The sequence below is a fragment of the Alligator mississippiensis genome, chromosome 3, assembly GCF_030867095.1.
Source record: "Alligator mississippiensis isolate rAllMis1 chromosome 3, rAllMis1, whole genome shotgun sequence".
Taxonomy (NCBI): Eukaryota; Metazoa; Chordata; order Crocodylia; family Alligatoridae; genus Alligator; species Alligator mississippiensis.
In genome coordinates, this window is record NC_081826.1 from 239226516 (window position 1) to 239241377 (window position 14862).

General features: G+C 40.8%; 1 protein-coding gene across 4 annotated transcripts in view; it reads left to right on the forward strand.

Annotated features, from left to right (window-relative positions):
• Positions 1–14862, forward strand: part of SKIC3 (SKI3 subunit of superkiller complex) — a 145443-nt gene that overhangs the window by 81036 nt on the left and 49545 nt on the right. For all 4 annotated transcript variants that reach the window (XM_059725010.1, XM_059725009.1, XM_014597255.3 and 1 more), the window contains 7 exons: positions 1292–1393; positions 2001–2140; positions 9120–9206; positions 9296–9399; positions 9495–9621; positions 11821–12000; positions 14222–14346. In XM_059725010.1, the coding sequence (XP_059580993.1) occupies positions 1292–1393; positions 2001–2140; positions 9120–9206; positions 9296–9399; positions 9495–9621; positions 11821–12000; positions 14222–14346 (865 nt within the window). The remainder of the gene's footprint in view (positions 1–1291; positions 1394–2000; positions 2141–9119; positions 9207–9295; positions 9400–9494; positions 9622–11820; positions 12001–14221; positions 14347–14862) is intronic.

Consider the following 14862-nt stretch of genomic DNA (forward strand, 5'->3'; position numbering starts at 1 on the left):
TGGAAAAGCAGACACTCTTGTTTAAAAACCTTATTTAAAAACACTTGTATGTTAGACATGTCTTGACAGCATTCATTCATTCCTGTTCATAAACACAGATTTCAGATTTATTTAGAATAGATTGTTCATAAACCTTTTTCTCTCCATATACCTTGTTATTTGCTTCTGCTAAACCTGAACCTACCTATATGATGTGAAAGAAGCAAATACTGTGTATTCTGTTAATTTTATGTACCTCAGATCACTGAGGCCAAAATGGAAGTTAAGGCTGTGGCCTAGTAAGGACCGCTGAATCTGCTAGTGGTGGATATAACTTGCATTCTTTTTTGCAAAACATGCAAGATGCTCCATTTTTAAGTAACGGATAGGCTAAAATTTCCATTTACAAATAAGTTATTAGTTATCCTCAGAGCCCAAAGTTCTCCTTTTTTGCCTCAGTGTACAACAAGGTACTTAGCAGAATTTGCAGATTTGTTGGAATCTGCCAGGGCCATACTGCAAGCACTTCTGCTGAGGCCTCAAACTTGCAACCTCTGGGCTGTCAACTATGCACCTTAGTGTCTGTACCACCCCAGGCCAAAGCTGACTTCTCTTTAGATGGGTAGACATATATGACTGGCATTAGCCAAGATAACTGGTATTTAGGGCCAATTTTATAAAATATTTACATCCTACTTGCCCTTCTTAGCGTGACATCCACTCCAGCCACTTAGGCTCTATGGTGATCTTGTCCCATCCAGGAAGGCATGTGATTCTTTTTAAGACCTTGAAAAGAGAAAAAAAAACATTAGTTCCTGTTGGAAGGAAGAGGAACTTTTTGGTTTTGTTTTTAAAATTTGGGTATTGGCTGTACTGTATTAGTTTCTGCAGATTTTCAGATGACAAAGACCCAAGGAGAAGTTTTCAAACAGTCTAGGGGATGTTGATGTCCCTCTGCTGTTAAATGGAAACTCTTTTGTTTTGCTTCTTGAGCATTCAAGATGTATGCATCTCTAAACTCATTTTTCTTCCTCTCTGTTCATTTACTGAAGGAGGATAGACACTGTGAGCTTGGCATAATAGTGAAACTTACGCTTTTACCTCCATATTAACTTAACCCTTCCTGTAAACATCAAGACAATATCATAAACTTGGCCTCAAATGAAGAACTGTCTTTTGAGTTTCGTATTGTTTTGCATGATATTTTATGATGGTGTACATGGGATAGAATTCTGCCAGCCTTCCAACAGCCACCAAATCTATTTTGCATCCTCAGGTTTTATTTTAAACCAACTTTAATTTTGAAAACTAGGTTTGCAGAAGACCAGCCATTGTCCAGCAGCATGGTATTATCTGGCAGAGGCACAAATGAAAATGCAAAAATACAAAGAAGCTGTGTTTTCCTGCAATCATGGTAATTATTTTTTTTCTTTCCCAAAAGAACCTATACAGAGAAGGATAAAGTAATATCTAATTGACTATATTTACATGGATTACCTCTTAAAGGTGTTTGATTTCTACAGGTGGTATGTTGTCTTGATCTTTTTAGATGAGAGGCTGTTGTTTATTGGCACAAATACTGGTAACAAGTTAAACATTGCTTTCAATTGTAAAATATATGTTTTCTCTAAACAACTAAAGGGAAAGCTAATTTCTCATATTAGAAGGTTCAAATACTATGAAATAAAACTTAATTTTACAAGTGTATCAATACTCAAACTATTGTTTCCAGTGTCTTCAGTATACTTGAGAGCTGCTAGCATAAAGTCTGTTTCTCTTTCATCCAGTTAGTTTTATCATCTTCTGAAAAAGTCTTTAGTTAAAAAAAAAAATTTTTTTTTTCGTTTTCTTATGGAAGAAGAGACCCTTAATTAAAACTTAAAATAAAAAATGCGGTTCTAGAAATGTTCAAATTCTGTCAGAAACTAATAGGCTTAAAAAATGTCAAGTTAATTGTATCATTTTAAAGCTAGTTTAGGACTAGAATAAAAGCTGCTTTTTTTTTTTTTTTTTTTAAACAGCTCTTAAGATGTTAGAACAGCTCGGCGATCCTGATGGCCTTCTTGAGCAGAAAAATCTTGCGCTTCATTTGAAAGCAGAGGCTTTGATTAAAACATTAGATGCTGACGTGGCAGAAGACGCCATTAGTACTCTTGAGCAGGTATTGGTTTTAACTGATACATTTAAAAAAAATTTGGGTTCCCTTCCTGTTGCAGTTGGGACCCAAAAGTTGTGAGTCTCTTTCCCTCCTACTTTTATTCCACATTCAGAAACTCTTCTATAAAGAAAATATTTGCTAAAGTGTTTTTTCTTTGTCTCTTCCTCACCTTCCACCTCCCTGTTTCTTGTTCCTTGTCACATCTGTTTTAATCACTTGATGGTCACTTCTATGCAACTCCTCAGCTTGATCCTTTAATGTATCCATTCTTGCTGCTTAGTCTTCTGGCTTCTCTTGAAGCTGATCTCTTTCCTGTAGCTCACTTCAGGGACAAACATTTACACACAAACTGGTATAAGTGATCTGAAACTGGTTTAAATCAGTAACATAACAAAAGTTCAGTGCACATAAACCACTTTCAAAAGGGATGAAAACTTTTTAAGATAATAAACCTGGATGGATGTAGTATTAGATAAGCTGATTTAAGTTAAATCGGTTTATTGTCCCCGATCCCCTCCAGATTCAAGTTAAGTTCCCGAGCATCCTAGGATGCTTTGCACCCTCCCTGCAAACACCTACTTACAGGGTGGGTGGGCTAGCCCTGGCCCAAGCTGTCTGCTCCAGCCAAGCAAGCAGGTGTGCTCTAGAACTCCCCAGCTTCTGGTGTGGGCTGCTGCAGGCATGTGGCTACATTTCTGGAATTAAAAGTGAATGTTTGTTCACTTGCTTATCAGTTCAGTCTATGCAGCTTAGACTAACCTGCAAAGCTTGAATCATTTCCTCGGGCTTTTTGACTGTCTGTACTTAGCCTTCAAGTCTGAAACATCCTGAAGGATTCGTGTTTTTTCTCCCTTGTCTGTTTACAGTAACAAATATAGAAAGGACCAAATAATAGACAGGTGCTGCCTTTTCCACTTTTCTCTCTCTCTCTTCTTTTTGTCTTGAATTTTAATGTATGCTGTTTTTACTTGGGTCCTAAATTTCCCTTCCAGCTCTGTCCTGGGTCTCTTCCAGGCTCTCTTCACCCTGCAGAAACCATTGTTCTAAACCAGGGAAACCGTTTTTTTTCCCCTTATTTTTTGGTCTGGTTCTGACACTGAAATTTGCTCATTTTGTGTTTTGGTGACTCTGCCCTCCTCTTCTCCCATAAATCTTCTCCTCATCCTGCCCTCTTCCTTTTATCTAACAATTTTTTATTCTTCCCATCCCCCAGGTCTGCAGCCTCAGTATAATCTTTGATTTTTTTTTTTTCCTTCCCCACTCCCATATCAAGTGTTTTGTTAAATATTTCTGTGTTCTTCAGGTTTTAAGTGTTCTTTTTGGGTTGTAAACGTGCTTTTTTTACAATATAGTAACACTATATGTGTATAATAGAGCAAAAGCCATGTTTTAATATAAATGCATTTAAAGATCTTCGTACCAGCATTTTGTCTGTAAATGGTCATCTGCCTCTCTTGTATTTGCAAACCAGTCACCTTCATTATTTCTTATGGTGAACAAAGAAGTCTGGTAGATGGATAATATTATGTAATAGAAATCTCACGGGCCTTGCTTCACAAGGCAAACTATTTAGAAGGGAGAGGGGGGAAAGTGCTCTGGGAACTTTTTTGCTCTTGGGAATTTTTGCAAGGGGAACTCAAGAGCTGTTGATGGGCTGTCATTCAACCTCCTGTCTCCTCTTAACTTCCCCCACTAGACTACCAGTAAGAAATTTATCTCTGAACTCACCATCTTGTCAGCTGGGGTTCCCCTGAGTAAAGGAGATGCTCTCTTCACTCTTTTGTGCAGGCCTACGTCTATACAAAGCGTGGGGAGCATTCACACAGGACTCAATCCTTCCCAGGACATAGGGAGCCCTGCCACTTCTGCCTAGCCAGCCTTTACACAAAGGTGACTCTGTGAAGGGAGGGGGAGGTGGAAGCAGAAGCAGCAGGACTCCAACCTTTCCAGGATGCTTGGGACACAGCTGTGCCATTCTCCAACCATTCTAGGACATCCAGAACATTGGGAGCTGTCGGGACTCAGGGCAGCTGGCCAGCAGCTCTCTCTGACTCCCACCCGGGCAGATAAGGGTCCGGGGCCTTAGAAGGCCGTCAGGTGGATACTTGTGACGCTTGGAGTGGAATTAATTAGGCGGACGCTTATTGGTTGCAAAGCAAGATTATTTACTCACGCCGTCAAGGTGGTGAATAGCGGAGGTCAGAGATGCTTGGTTAGTTACAGCTTGAGGTTTGTAGGTCATATGTCGGTCTGCATAAGAGTTCGTCGGTCGGGCAGATAAATGGAGAAAAAAGTCGGGTCGGCAGGTCGTTGATTTACGTCTGATTAGGTCGAGACAGGGGAGACTGACAAGTGATCAATTTGGCAGTTATTTTTACGCATATGTTCAGAGGTTTTTTAGGTGTGTGCGCGGAGGTCTCCCACTTCACGGAAGTGAAGACGGGTTTTATTTGTGTACTAGCCAATTGTTTTTCGCCACGTCATAAATTTAATTAGAATCGCCAATTATCTAGCGGTCTTTGCTAGGGTGTTATCATAGGGACACTCCCGGACACTCCCCTGTCATTCCGACCAATTACAATGATTTATGTACAGCACAGAAGGCTAAGTTCTATTTCATGTTGGTGTCGCAGTTATAAATTACTTTTTGACATGCGCAGCAAAAAAAAGCAGTTACTATCATTATTGTTAACCCTTAGTTAACCTAGTGTAGAAAAAAACTGTTTTAAATGGTTTTACTTGTTTGTGACATGGGCACTATTTAATTTGGTTGTGACAGGAGCCCATTTACTCCTGCCTCCAACTCCCTCCCCCTTTGTGCAGAGCTGGAAGGAAAGAAGAAAGGAGAGTAGCAGAGTAAAGACACTGGGCTTGAGAAAAGAAGGTGTGAACAAACTTGGAACTGGTAGGCAGGATCCCCTGGGAGGCAAGTCTCAGGCGAAAAGTTGTCTAGGAGAGCTAGCTATATTTTATGGATGTTTTATTAAGGATGCAAGAGGAAGCTATCCCAGTGTGATAGAAGAATGGGAAATGTAATGAGAGACCAGCGTGCCTAGACAGCAATCTCTTCAGTGAGATGAAATTCAAAAAAAGAATCCTACCAAAAATAGGAATTTGGTCAAATTAGTAGGAAGGAGCATAAAAGTATCTCGCCGGTGAGCAGGGAGAAAATTTGGAAGCCCAGGACATGATTTAAGGTGCAACTGGCAAGCGGCATAAGGCAATAAAAACGATTCTACAGTAATGTCAAATGTAAGAAGACCAAAGAAACCATAGGCCCTTTACAAAATGCAGATGGAAATCTAGTTACAGATGATGCAGAGAAGATGGAAGTATTTAATGCATTTTTTGACTTCAGCTTTCATAAATAGGGTTAGCTACCAGAAGACAAGTACAGTTGGCAGCAAAGATGGGGAAGAAGAAAAATAGCCTAAAGTGGTAGAAGAACAGGTTAGGGATTACTTGTACAAACCAGAAGCTTTCATGCTATCAGGGTCAGATGAGAGACTCCCTGTGGTACTGAAGGAGTTGGCTAAGGTAATTTTGGAGCCATTGGCTATCCTCTTTAAGAACTTAGGGAGGTCAAGTGAGGTCCTGGATGACTGAAAAATGCCAAATCTCTCTTCTTTTTTTTCCCTCATCTTTGATTGGGGGTGGAGGAGGATTCACAGAATTACAGATGAATCAGTCTAACCTTGATACCTGGAAAGATCAAGGAGCAAGCCCTCAAGGAATCTATTGAAAAGAACAGGTCAGCATTTAGAAAATACCAGGAACAGCCTCCATGGATTCAGCAAGAGCAAGTCATGCCTGACCAACCTAATTTCCTTCTATGATAAGGTGACAGGCTCAGTGGAAATAGGACTTGATTTTTAGCAAGGCTTTTGACAGTCTCCTGCAACACTTCATTAACAAATCAAGAAATACAGACTGGATGAAAGGACTATAAGGGGAATACATAACTGGTTGGATTATCACATTCAACAATGATGACTCAGTGTAGAGGTAGGAGGTGTCCAGGGGGGTTCCCAGTATTGTTAGCCAGCTTCATTAATGATTTAGACAGAGGGGTTAAGTGCATGTTTTGCAGATTTGTGAATAACACCAAATTGCACAGAGATGCAGACGCTCTAGAGGGTAAGGCTGGGGTTCACAATGACCTGGGTAGATTGGAGAAATGGTCCTCAGCCTGTCAGATGAAAATCAACAAGAACAAATACACAGTAATGTACTTAGGACAGATTCATTCCATGCACAAATACAAAATGGGGAATGACTGGCTGGGCTGCAGTACTGCAGAGAAGGATGTGGTGGGAGGCGGAAAGTAGACTACAGTAGATCATAAGCTGAATATAACCCAACAGTGTGCTTTTGCTGCCAAAAAAGACAACTTCTTACTGGGTTATATTAACAGGAGTGTAACTTGCAAATCAAGGGAAGGGATTCTTCCACTAGATTCAGCACTGGTGAGGCCTCACCTGGTGTACTGTGTCCAGTTTTGGGCCTTGCACTTCAAGAAATATGTGGACAGAATGGAAGGAGGCCAGAAGAGAGTGACAACCATGATTAGAGGTCGGGAAAGCAAGACTTATGAGGAAAAGTTGGTAGACAGTTATCTTGTTTGGAGAAGAGAAGAGACTGGAGCATTTTATAGTCCTTCAGATCTCTGAAGGGCAGCTACGGAGCGGATGCAGATAGACTATTCTTTGTGGCTGTATGGGGCAGGACTAGAAGCAATAGCCTCAAGCTGCAGCAGAGTAGGTTGGAGATTAGAAAGAACTTTGACTATGAGGCTGGTTAAGGAGTGGAACAGGCTACCTGGACCAGTCATGGACTCTCCATTGCTGGAAATTTTCAAGAGCAGATTGGATAGACTCTTGGCTGAAATGGTTTAGTCAGGGATGATCCTGCCTTGAACAGGGGGCTGGATTAGATGACGTTGTGAGGTCTCTTCCAACCTTACTTTGCTGTGATGGTAAAAGGAAGGTGGGAGGGGGCAGAAGTGCTCAGACTCCAACCTCCTCCCTCTTTGTGGTACCCCGAATATTGAGAGCCCCACTGCTTCTGTCCGTCACACATAACTGGATCAGCTTCATGCAAGAACAGGGGAAGAAGTGATAGGGCTGCAACCCTCCCAAGATTCCCCAGACACAACTCCATGTGACGAGTTTGTGGGCGGAGAGGGAGCAGGAGCAGCAGAGGGCATAGTACCAATGTTCCAGGGCAGGGGAACATGACCTTCCTCCCCCATGCTACTTGTGCAGTGTTGGAATGTCCTGCTGCTATAGCAGTGGCTGGGGAAAAGCCACTTCAGATTCGTCCTCCCCAGGTGGACCAGGGCACAGAGAATGCGTCCCCCCCTTGCTGCTTCCAGGCCTATATTGGTCTAATGATGAAGCAGGGATGAGGTACATTGACTTCACAGAGAACTGAAGAGAATAGTAAAGGATTGGGCACTGTCTTGGGGCGGTAGCCAGGCCAGTGAGCACAGCTCCTATTCATCTGCTGGGATGAGGGGGTGAAGAGCATTTTCCCCCTCACCCGCACAGGCAGCTGGGAGCTTTGATAAACCCAGGTTTTACTTTGGGTTTCAGTGTAGGGGAGGAGGAAGGGGGGTAGGCAGTACTTTTCAGGATGCTGGAGGACATGGCAGAGTCCTGTTTCTTGATGTGTAATATGCCACATCCATATTAAAGTGCATTACAAGCCAGCCACAAGGATGTTCTCCATTTAACAAGTTACATATTTGTGACTGGTTCACCATTTTTGTCTGGTTGGCCATTTTTTATCATGTAGTAAATGACTTGCATGGTAAGACTGCTGTGGTCTCTTCAACCCTCTTATTTATATGGCTTTATTTTAACCAAAGCTCTCCATTAGTACCATCCTTCATGTTCAATTAGTCATCCTTATTTCACATGTATTGTAACTGCCTTTTCTTCTCTCTTGCCCAAATTAAATTATATTTACAGTTTGATAAGTCATTACCATCAAGATGCATGCAGAGCTGTTCTATGTAACTGTCATACTTATCTACTGAATCTGTTTCCATTTTCCTACACTCAACATGGCTGAATACTTTCCAGCTAAACTATATAAAATCTTTGCTTAGTATTATGTTTCTTGTAGTTCTTCACAGCCGTATCTAACTTTTGTTCTAAGCTGTTTTAGTAATGCGTTGAGTCATCAATATCACTTAAATGCTTAACTGTTTTTTCCTGATTTTAATTTGATACAGGTTCCTTTTTAAGACCATTTAATGGGAAATTGCTTGTTCAGTATTCTTAACTTTTGCCCTCAAAAGTGCATCATAAATCACAATATACTACAGAAAATTGAAGCAGTTCTGCACATGTGAACTCAGCATCTTATCTTAAGCTATTTAGGACTTTCTTTGAAGTGGTCTATTAGGTTTAATAGTGGCTAATCTGCAACATTTACCTGAAGGTGTTCTGTTTTGTTTTTGTTGGGGTTTGACCAAAATAAAATCTGCTCAGTTGCGAAACCCAATGGCATACAATAAATTTGAATTAATAGTACAAAACATTTTCCTTAGAATATGTACAACTCTTCAATTATCATTTGCAACAACTTTTTTATTTTCTATACCTGAAGGTATTTGAAATCTTAAATGCCTTTTTTTTTGTTTTATGTGCTGTAGCACACTTTTCTGGATACTGTGATGTATCCATAGAGCAAAGGAAACTTTTTTTCTCCAGTGATGTCCAGGAACCCAAAATAAGCCCCTGCATATTTATTCAATCCTTCTGTCCACCCAAATATGAATGGTACTGATTGGCATTCATCAGTAGTTGGCATCTTAAAAGATCCGCAGGAGAGCCTTGACATTTTCTAAGTGCTTTTGTTACCTGGGGAGGGATTGAGAAGGGTAAATATTTACTACTTTGTATTGTGTTGGCTGTTGGTCAGTACATGTCAATATGTAGGATCAGAAAATTCAGATAATGCTTATTCTTTCTAGGTGCCTGGTGTAAATAGTGACCCAATACTTCTGGCTCTTAAAGGTCGGGCTTACGTAAACAAAAGCTTGATCAACCAAGCTTCAAAGGTTAGTATGTTGTTGTTTGTGTGAGGTTTTATTTTTTTAATTGAACTCTTTCAGCATGAAACTACAGACCACACTATATCCCTTTGCAGGTTGCACAACAGATTATGTCATCTCATCCTCACCTGGCAGAAGCCCATGCTCTTGAGGGGTTGATTCATTACACTCAAAAGAACTATCAGCAGGCAGAGAGAAGGTAAGATCTGTGTGTGTCTCTCTTTTTTCTCATTTTGTTTTGTTTTCCTATAAAGCATTTTCCTAACTTTTTTTTCTTTCCCCTCCTTTACTTAGTTTTCAAAGTGCTATTGAAAGAAAAGCTGAAGTGGCAGAGTATCATCACTACTTAGGACTGACTTATTGGTCCATGGGTGAAGAGACAAGAAAAGATAAAACAAAAGCTCTTAGTCAATTTTTGAAGGTAACAAAAGCATCCATAAATGTTTGTGGAATCGTCTATTGTTATACCTGAAGTGGAAAATACAGTGGGTGGAATGAGTATTTACTTCACAGTTGCTGAATTGTGCATGGGACAAAGAAAAGAAACCAGGAAAGCTGGATATCCCTGCAAACTCTTGGAGAGGTCATTCACTGAAAGCCACCTGCCCTCCTGGAAGCTCCTAATGCTAGCCATGTTAAAGTTTTAAACAGCTGCAGCAGCAACATTCTCCTCTAGGATAATCGATATCCAGCCTGAAGCATATCCTGAAATAAAGAGAAGAAAAGGAAAGATACAAGCTGATTAAGGAAGAGTTGGGAAAATACTGGTTTAAATGTTTGGATGTCTTATGTAGGAATTCATGTTTACACTATAGAGATTCCATTTTCTTTTCCAACCCAGAACTTTTAGCAGTGGTACAGTACTCCAAGGATGAAGGCTGGATTTAAATTATTAACCCTAATATTGGTTGAAAAGCAGCATTTAAAAAAATCAAGAGTTTTTACATTGCATGCTGACCTGATATGGTATCTGCCAGAGCATAACTTCTAAAGCTCACTCATTCCACAGTTCGATTGATAATCCTCATATCTATGGGTGGGAAGAAGCACTGGCAGAAGTGTTGATATGCTTCTGTCTTTGTTGACCAATTTGACCAGTGAGGGGTGAGAATATGATATTTCTACTTGCGGTCCCCAGGTTAATAACCCTGGATTACACTACATGTGCCCGCAAGAAGTAACGCCTTAACATTTATAGTATTGGTCTTCATTCATCGTCACAAAACTATAGTTCAGTTGCTAGCAAGTTGTGGCCTTTCAGAGTTAAATCAACAGGGTATACTTTTAAGGATTTAACAGTGTAGATTTAAATTTCAACATGACTTGGCCTGACGTTCTGCAGAATGTAATACAATAAAACTGTATGCATTATATATGAAAATGACAGGTTTATATACTTTTTAAGATTGTTGCTATAGAAAAAATCATTTTGTGTAACTAGCAATTCAGGATTAATTTGTCCTTCAGAATTGGCTTGTTGACATTGCACATGAAACAGAACAATTAAGATATCTTAGTGCTGTTACTAAATAGCTCTGATCTGAAGTACAGGTTTCCCTCTTTTTTTTTTTTTTTTTTTTTTTTATGTGGTACATGAGTTCCCAGCAAACGGCGCATAAATTGAATTCTCATAAAGCAAACCCATTTTACAGTGTAACAAAGAGAGATAGGTTCCCATGGTGGTGAGGGGAGGGAGTGAGGCTGGGACTAAGGAATGGGTGGAGGGAGTGGTGCTGCTCCCGGGGCTGCACAAGGCAGCAAAGCAGAAGGAACAGAGCAGCACTCATCCCAGCCCTGGGAGCAGCTGGCAACAGCTGTCTACGTGCTCTGCCTGGACTGCGCCTGTCCCCACTCACCTCTGCTCCTGGGCTGCGCTGTGCCCTGGTGCAGGCACCTGGTGTCTGCTACTCCCTGAGCCGCTCCAGCATAGGCTGAGACAATCGGAGACCCAGGTGGCACGGGATGTGGCACTAGCCCCAGCCCTGGCTCCAGCGGCCCTGGGAGCGGCCAGTGCCAGCTACCAGCAGCCACTGGGCTGCACCGTGCTCTGCCTGTCCTCTAGTGTGCCTGGGCTCCGCTTGTCCCCACTCACCTCTGCTACCAGGATACAGTGCAGCCCAGGAACAGAGCCCCAGTGCGGGGTAACAGGTGGAGCACGGTGAAACCCAGTGGCTGCTGACACTGGCCGCTCCTGGGGCCGCTGCAGCTGGGGCCAGGGTGAGTGGGGCCATGGCCCTTTCCCCTCCCCCCACAGACCAGCTTGGGTGGGGGGGGCGTCTATGCTGATCGCATAAGAGCAAATTTACCTCGCATATAACGAATTATGGGTCTATATATGCTCATCGCATAAGAGCGAATTTGCATATAAAGAACCTGCATAAATTGAGGGAAACCTGTCTGACACCTTGCTGCCTACTGAATTTTTTTTCTTGTAATGTCGGGAATTCACAAGTGACTTGCTTGGTAGCACTCTGCTATATAAGTATATGAATTGTATATGTTGAACATGCCAAATAGGGATAAGTTCCCATGGTGGTCCCTATTTGGCGTTATATTGTTGAACATGTTCTATATTAGAATCCTGCTTCAAAATGTGCTGTTTGTGTATAATTGTTTATAGGCTGCAAAATTGGACAGCTACATGGGAAGTGTTTTCTGCTATTTAGGCCATTACTACAGAGATGTAGCTGGAGACAAAAACAGAGCTCGTGGCTGCTATAAAAAGGCTTTTGAATTGAATCGAAGTGATGGAGAAGCTGGATCAACAGCTGTAGACTTAAGTATGGAACTTGGAGACACGGTATTGTATATCCAACTTCTTTTTGGAACATTTTTTTTTCTAATGTGAAGTGACTCTGAGAAGAACAGCTCCCTATTGTCAAAAATATAAAGATTTTTGGCATTGTTTTTATACACACCTGCACCCCCACTGCTTACTAATGCTATAGTTCCAAGCGTGCTTGAAACCTCCACTTAAATTCAAATTTATATTAAGTCTGAAAGCAATCAGAACAATAATGGTGTAGTGCAAGTGATTTTTTTTTTTTTTGGAGTGCCTGCTTTTATTAGGAAACTTAACTTTCAGGAACATAAGGACCCCTCTACACATTACAGATATTGCACAAGTAACTGGTTAATTGTGCAATTAGCTTGAGATCAGCTACACATGCAAGATGGCTATTGCACCATAAAAAAACTCAAACCAGCTATAAAGTGAGACCTCAAACATGTGTGCTAACTTTATAGCTGGTTGCTATCAAGCTTTGATTTTTCACATGTAGCAGGGTCTCCCCTGCAGCTGTGAGCCCTGTCAGCTGACAGGGCTCCCAGCCACAGGGGTACAACCCTCCAAGCCCTGAGGGTCACAGCTGCCATGATCCTCAAGTCTCAGGGGTGCATTAAACCTCTGGGCACATACAGGGCTCTGGGTCTGGTCTGCACCTTGCATGCAGGCAGGACCCAGAGTCTCCACAGTTAATGGGGTTCTGGATCCCAGCTACATGTTGCTGCCATGGTTGTGTCAAAGGGGGCTTCCAGCCAAGGGTGCTTGCTTGCTTGACAATGCAGGGGGAGCCCAGAATTGGACTCCACTTGCATAGGCAATAAGGCACAATTGGATCTAATGTGCGATCCCACAGTCATGCCTCCTGCTACATATATATGATATGGCAGGAGGCATGATTGTGTGGATCATGTGTTAAATCCAACCATGCCTTGACCTGCATGTATAGAGGAGGCTTAAGTGGGTCTTCTGTCTTTGCCAGGCCAAAAAAAAAAACGCTTGGATAAACAGATTCTTCAGTGTTGGATAATAAAAGAACAGTCCAAAGTAATCCACATCTGACCACATTTTAGGGGAGTTCTTGAAATTTGGCTAATAGGAAGACTTAGTATTATAATGATTTATAAAAATTTAATTTGAAAAAAAACAACCTCTTAAAATATTGCCAGAGACATTAGAGGAGTTTTGAAATCCCAGTGATATGGTTGCTGCCTCCATCTAACACCATTCTGTTTTAAAAGCTTTGCATATTTTTGCTAATAGAGAAATCCAGATTTTTATAATGGCCATACTTTTCTAGTTGGAAGATGCAGTGTTGTAGCTATGCAAATGGATTAAAGTTTTATTTAAGAGTACCTTACTCATTTTGGAATGTTTATTAGAGAATGTCACGTGGAATTTAAGTTAATTACATCCTCTTACCAAAATTCCAGTACTCTTTCTAACACAGTTTCACAAAGCTTTCTGAAAGTCGGTTTTCTAATACTCAGAAGAATGTTACCTTTTAACCTGCCACAGATAAGGGTAGTCATTGATACCAGCGTGCAACTTACTCTTCTTTCTTAGATGTCTAGTTCTTTTTTCTCGCGGATGTTTGTTTATACTCTAACACACTTGCAATTTGGGCAAATGACACTTAGCTCTGAAAGGTTGCTATAATTGTTTCTTATTAAATTTTATGAAGTTTGATTAGATCTTGGGTGTAATTGGAATTCCCTCAAAAACTAGTGGCAACTAACCAGGGAGAAGGCAGGCAGACTGCTCCTTCTGTCCATTTAGTAAGGTTAACTGATACAAATTCTTTTCTGTTACCTTCTTTCCATCAACTGTCTGCCTTGATCTTTAGCAACTTAATCCAGAAATAAAAAACAAAAGCCATCTTTATAGCAAAAAATTAAATCCTACATGAAGAGCATGCTGTAGATGGGATATATCTTTTTAGAGATGGGAATCTTTGCTTTATAAGGCCAGTCTAAGCAAACCAGTCTTGATTATATTCCTCTTGTAAAAGTAGTGCATGATAACCACAGTATATTATGGACCAGGCATTAATGTTGCCTTATGCTTGAAAGGGGAAAAACCCTGTACTTCTTTCTTGTTAAAGTACCTGATCTCCTATCTTACCACAAGTTAATTGGGTATTGTATGAAGAATATACCTAATACTAAGCAGGAATGATAACTTTGTTCTGTGTTGTACATGCATATGTATCTAATCTGACTTTTTGGGTCTTCATCAGGAGACTGCTATAGCAATCTTGACTTCAGTCACTGAAAAAGCAAGTGCTGGTGCAGCAAAATGGGCATGGATTCGTCGTGGTCTTTACTACCTGAGAGCCAATCAGCATTCACAAGCAGTAGCTGAGTAAGAACTAATGTTTAGCTTAAGTTGCCTGTGCAAAGTCAATTGAACATTTTGTCTTCAATCAAGCTATTTTTTTGAGAATAATGTATATATAGTAGGACCTCACTTTATCTGTATACTGAGTAAGAGCGTAACTCAGTCAACATTGGGATGTGTCATATCACAGCTTTTGTTTATTATTTACATTATAACGGAGAGGTTATGTGAATAAACCACAACTCGCTTTTCTATCCATAAATTTGACTTGTTGCTGATGCTGCAGCAGCTACTACCAAATCATCTTGTCTTATGTTCAGACCAGTGGCCAAAATCCACTCCTGAACAAATGCAGTTTTGTAAGTTTGGTGAATTATGTACTGGTAATGTCTGAGGTGAAGCTAAAAATTGTCAGGATTAAAAACAAAACAGAAAAACCTAAGAAATATTTTGATCATATATGGTTTCTTACCCACACATTTCTGGGGACAAGGATAAATGTATTGAGAAAGCAGGGATTTTTTGTATCTTGCACTAATA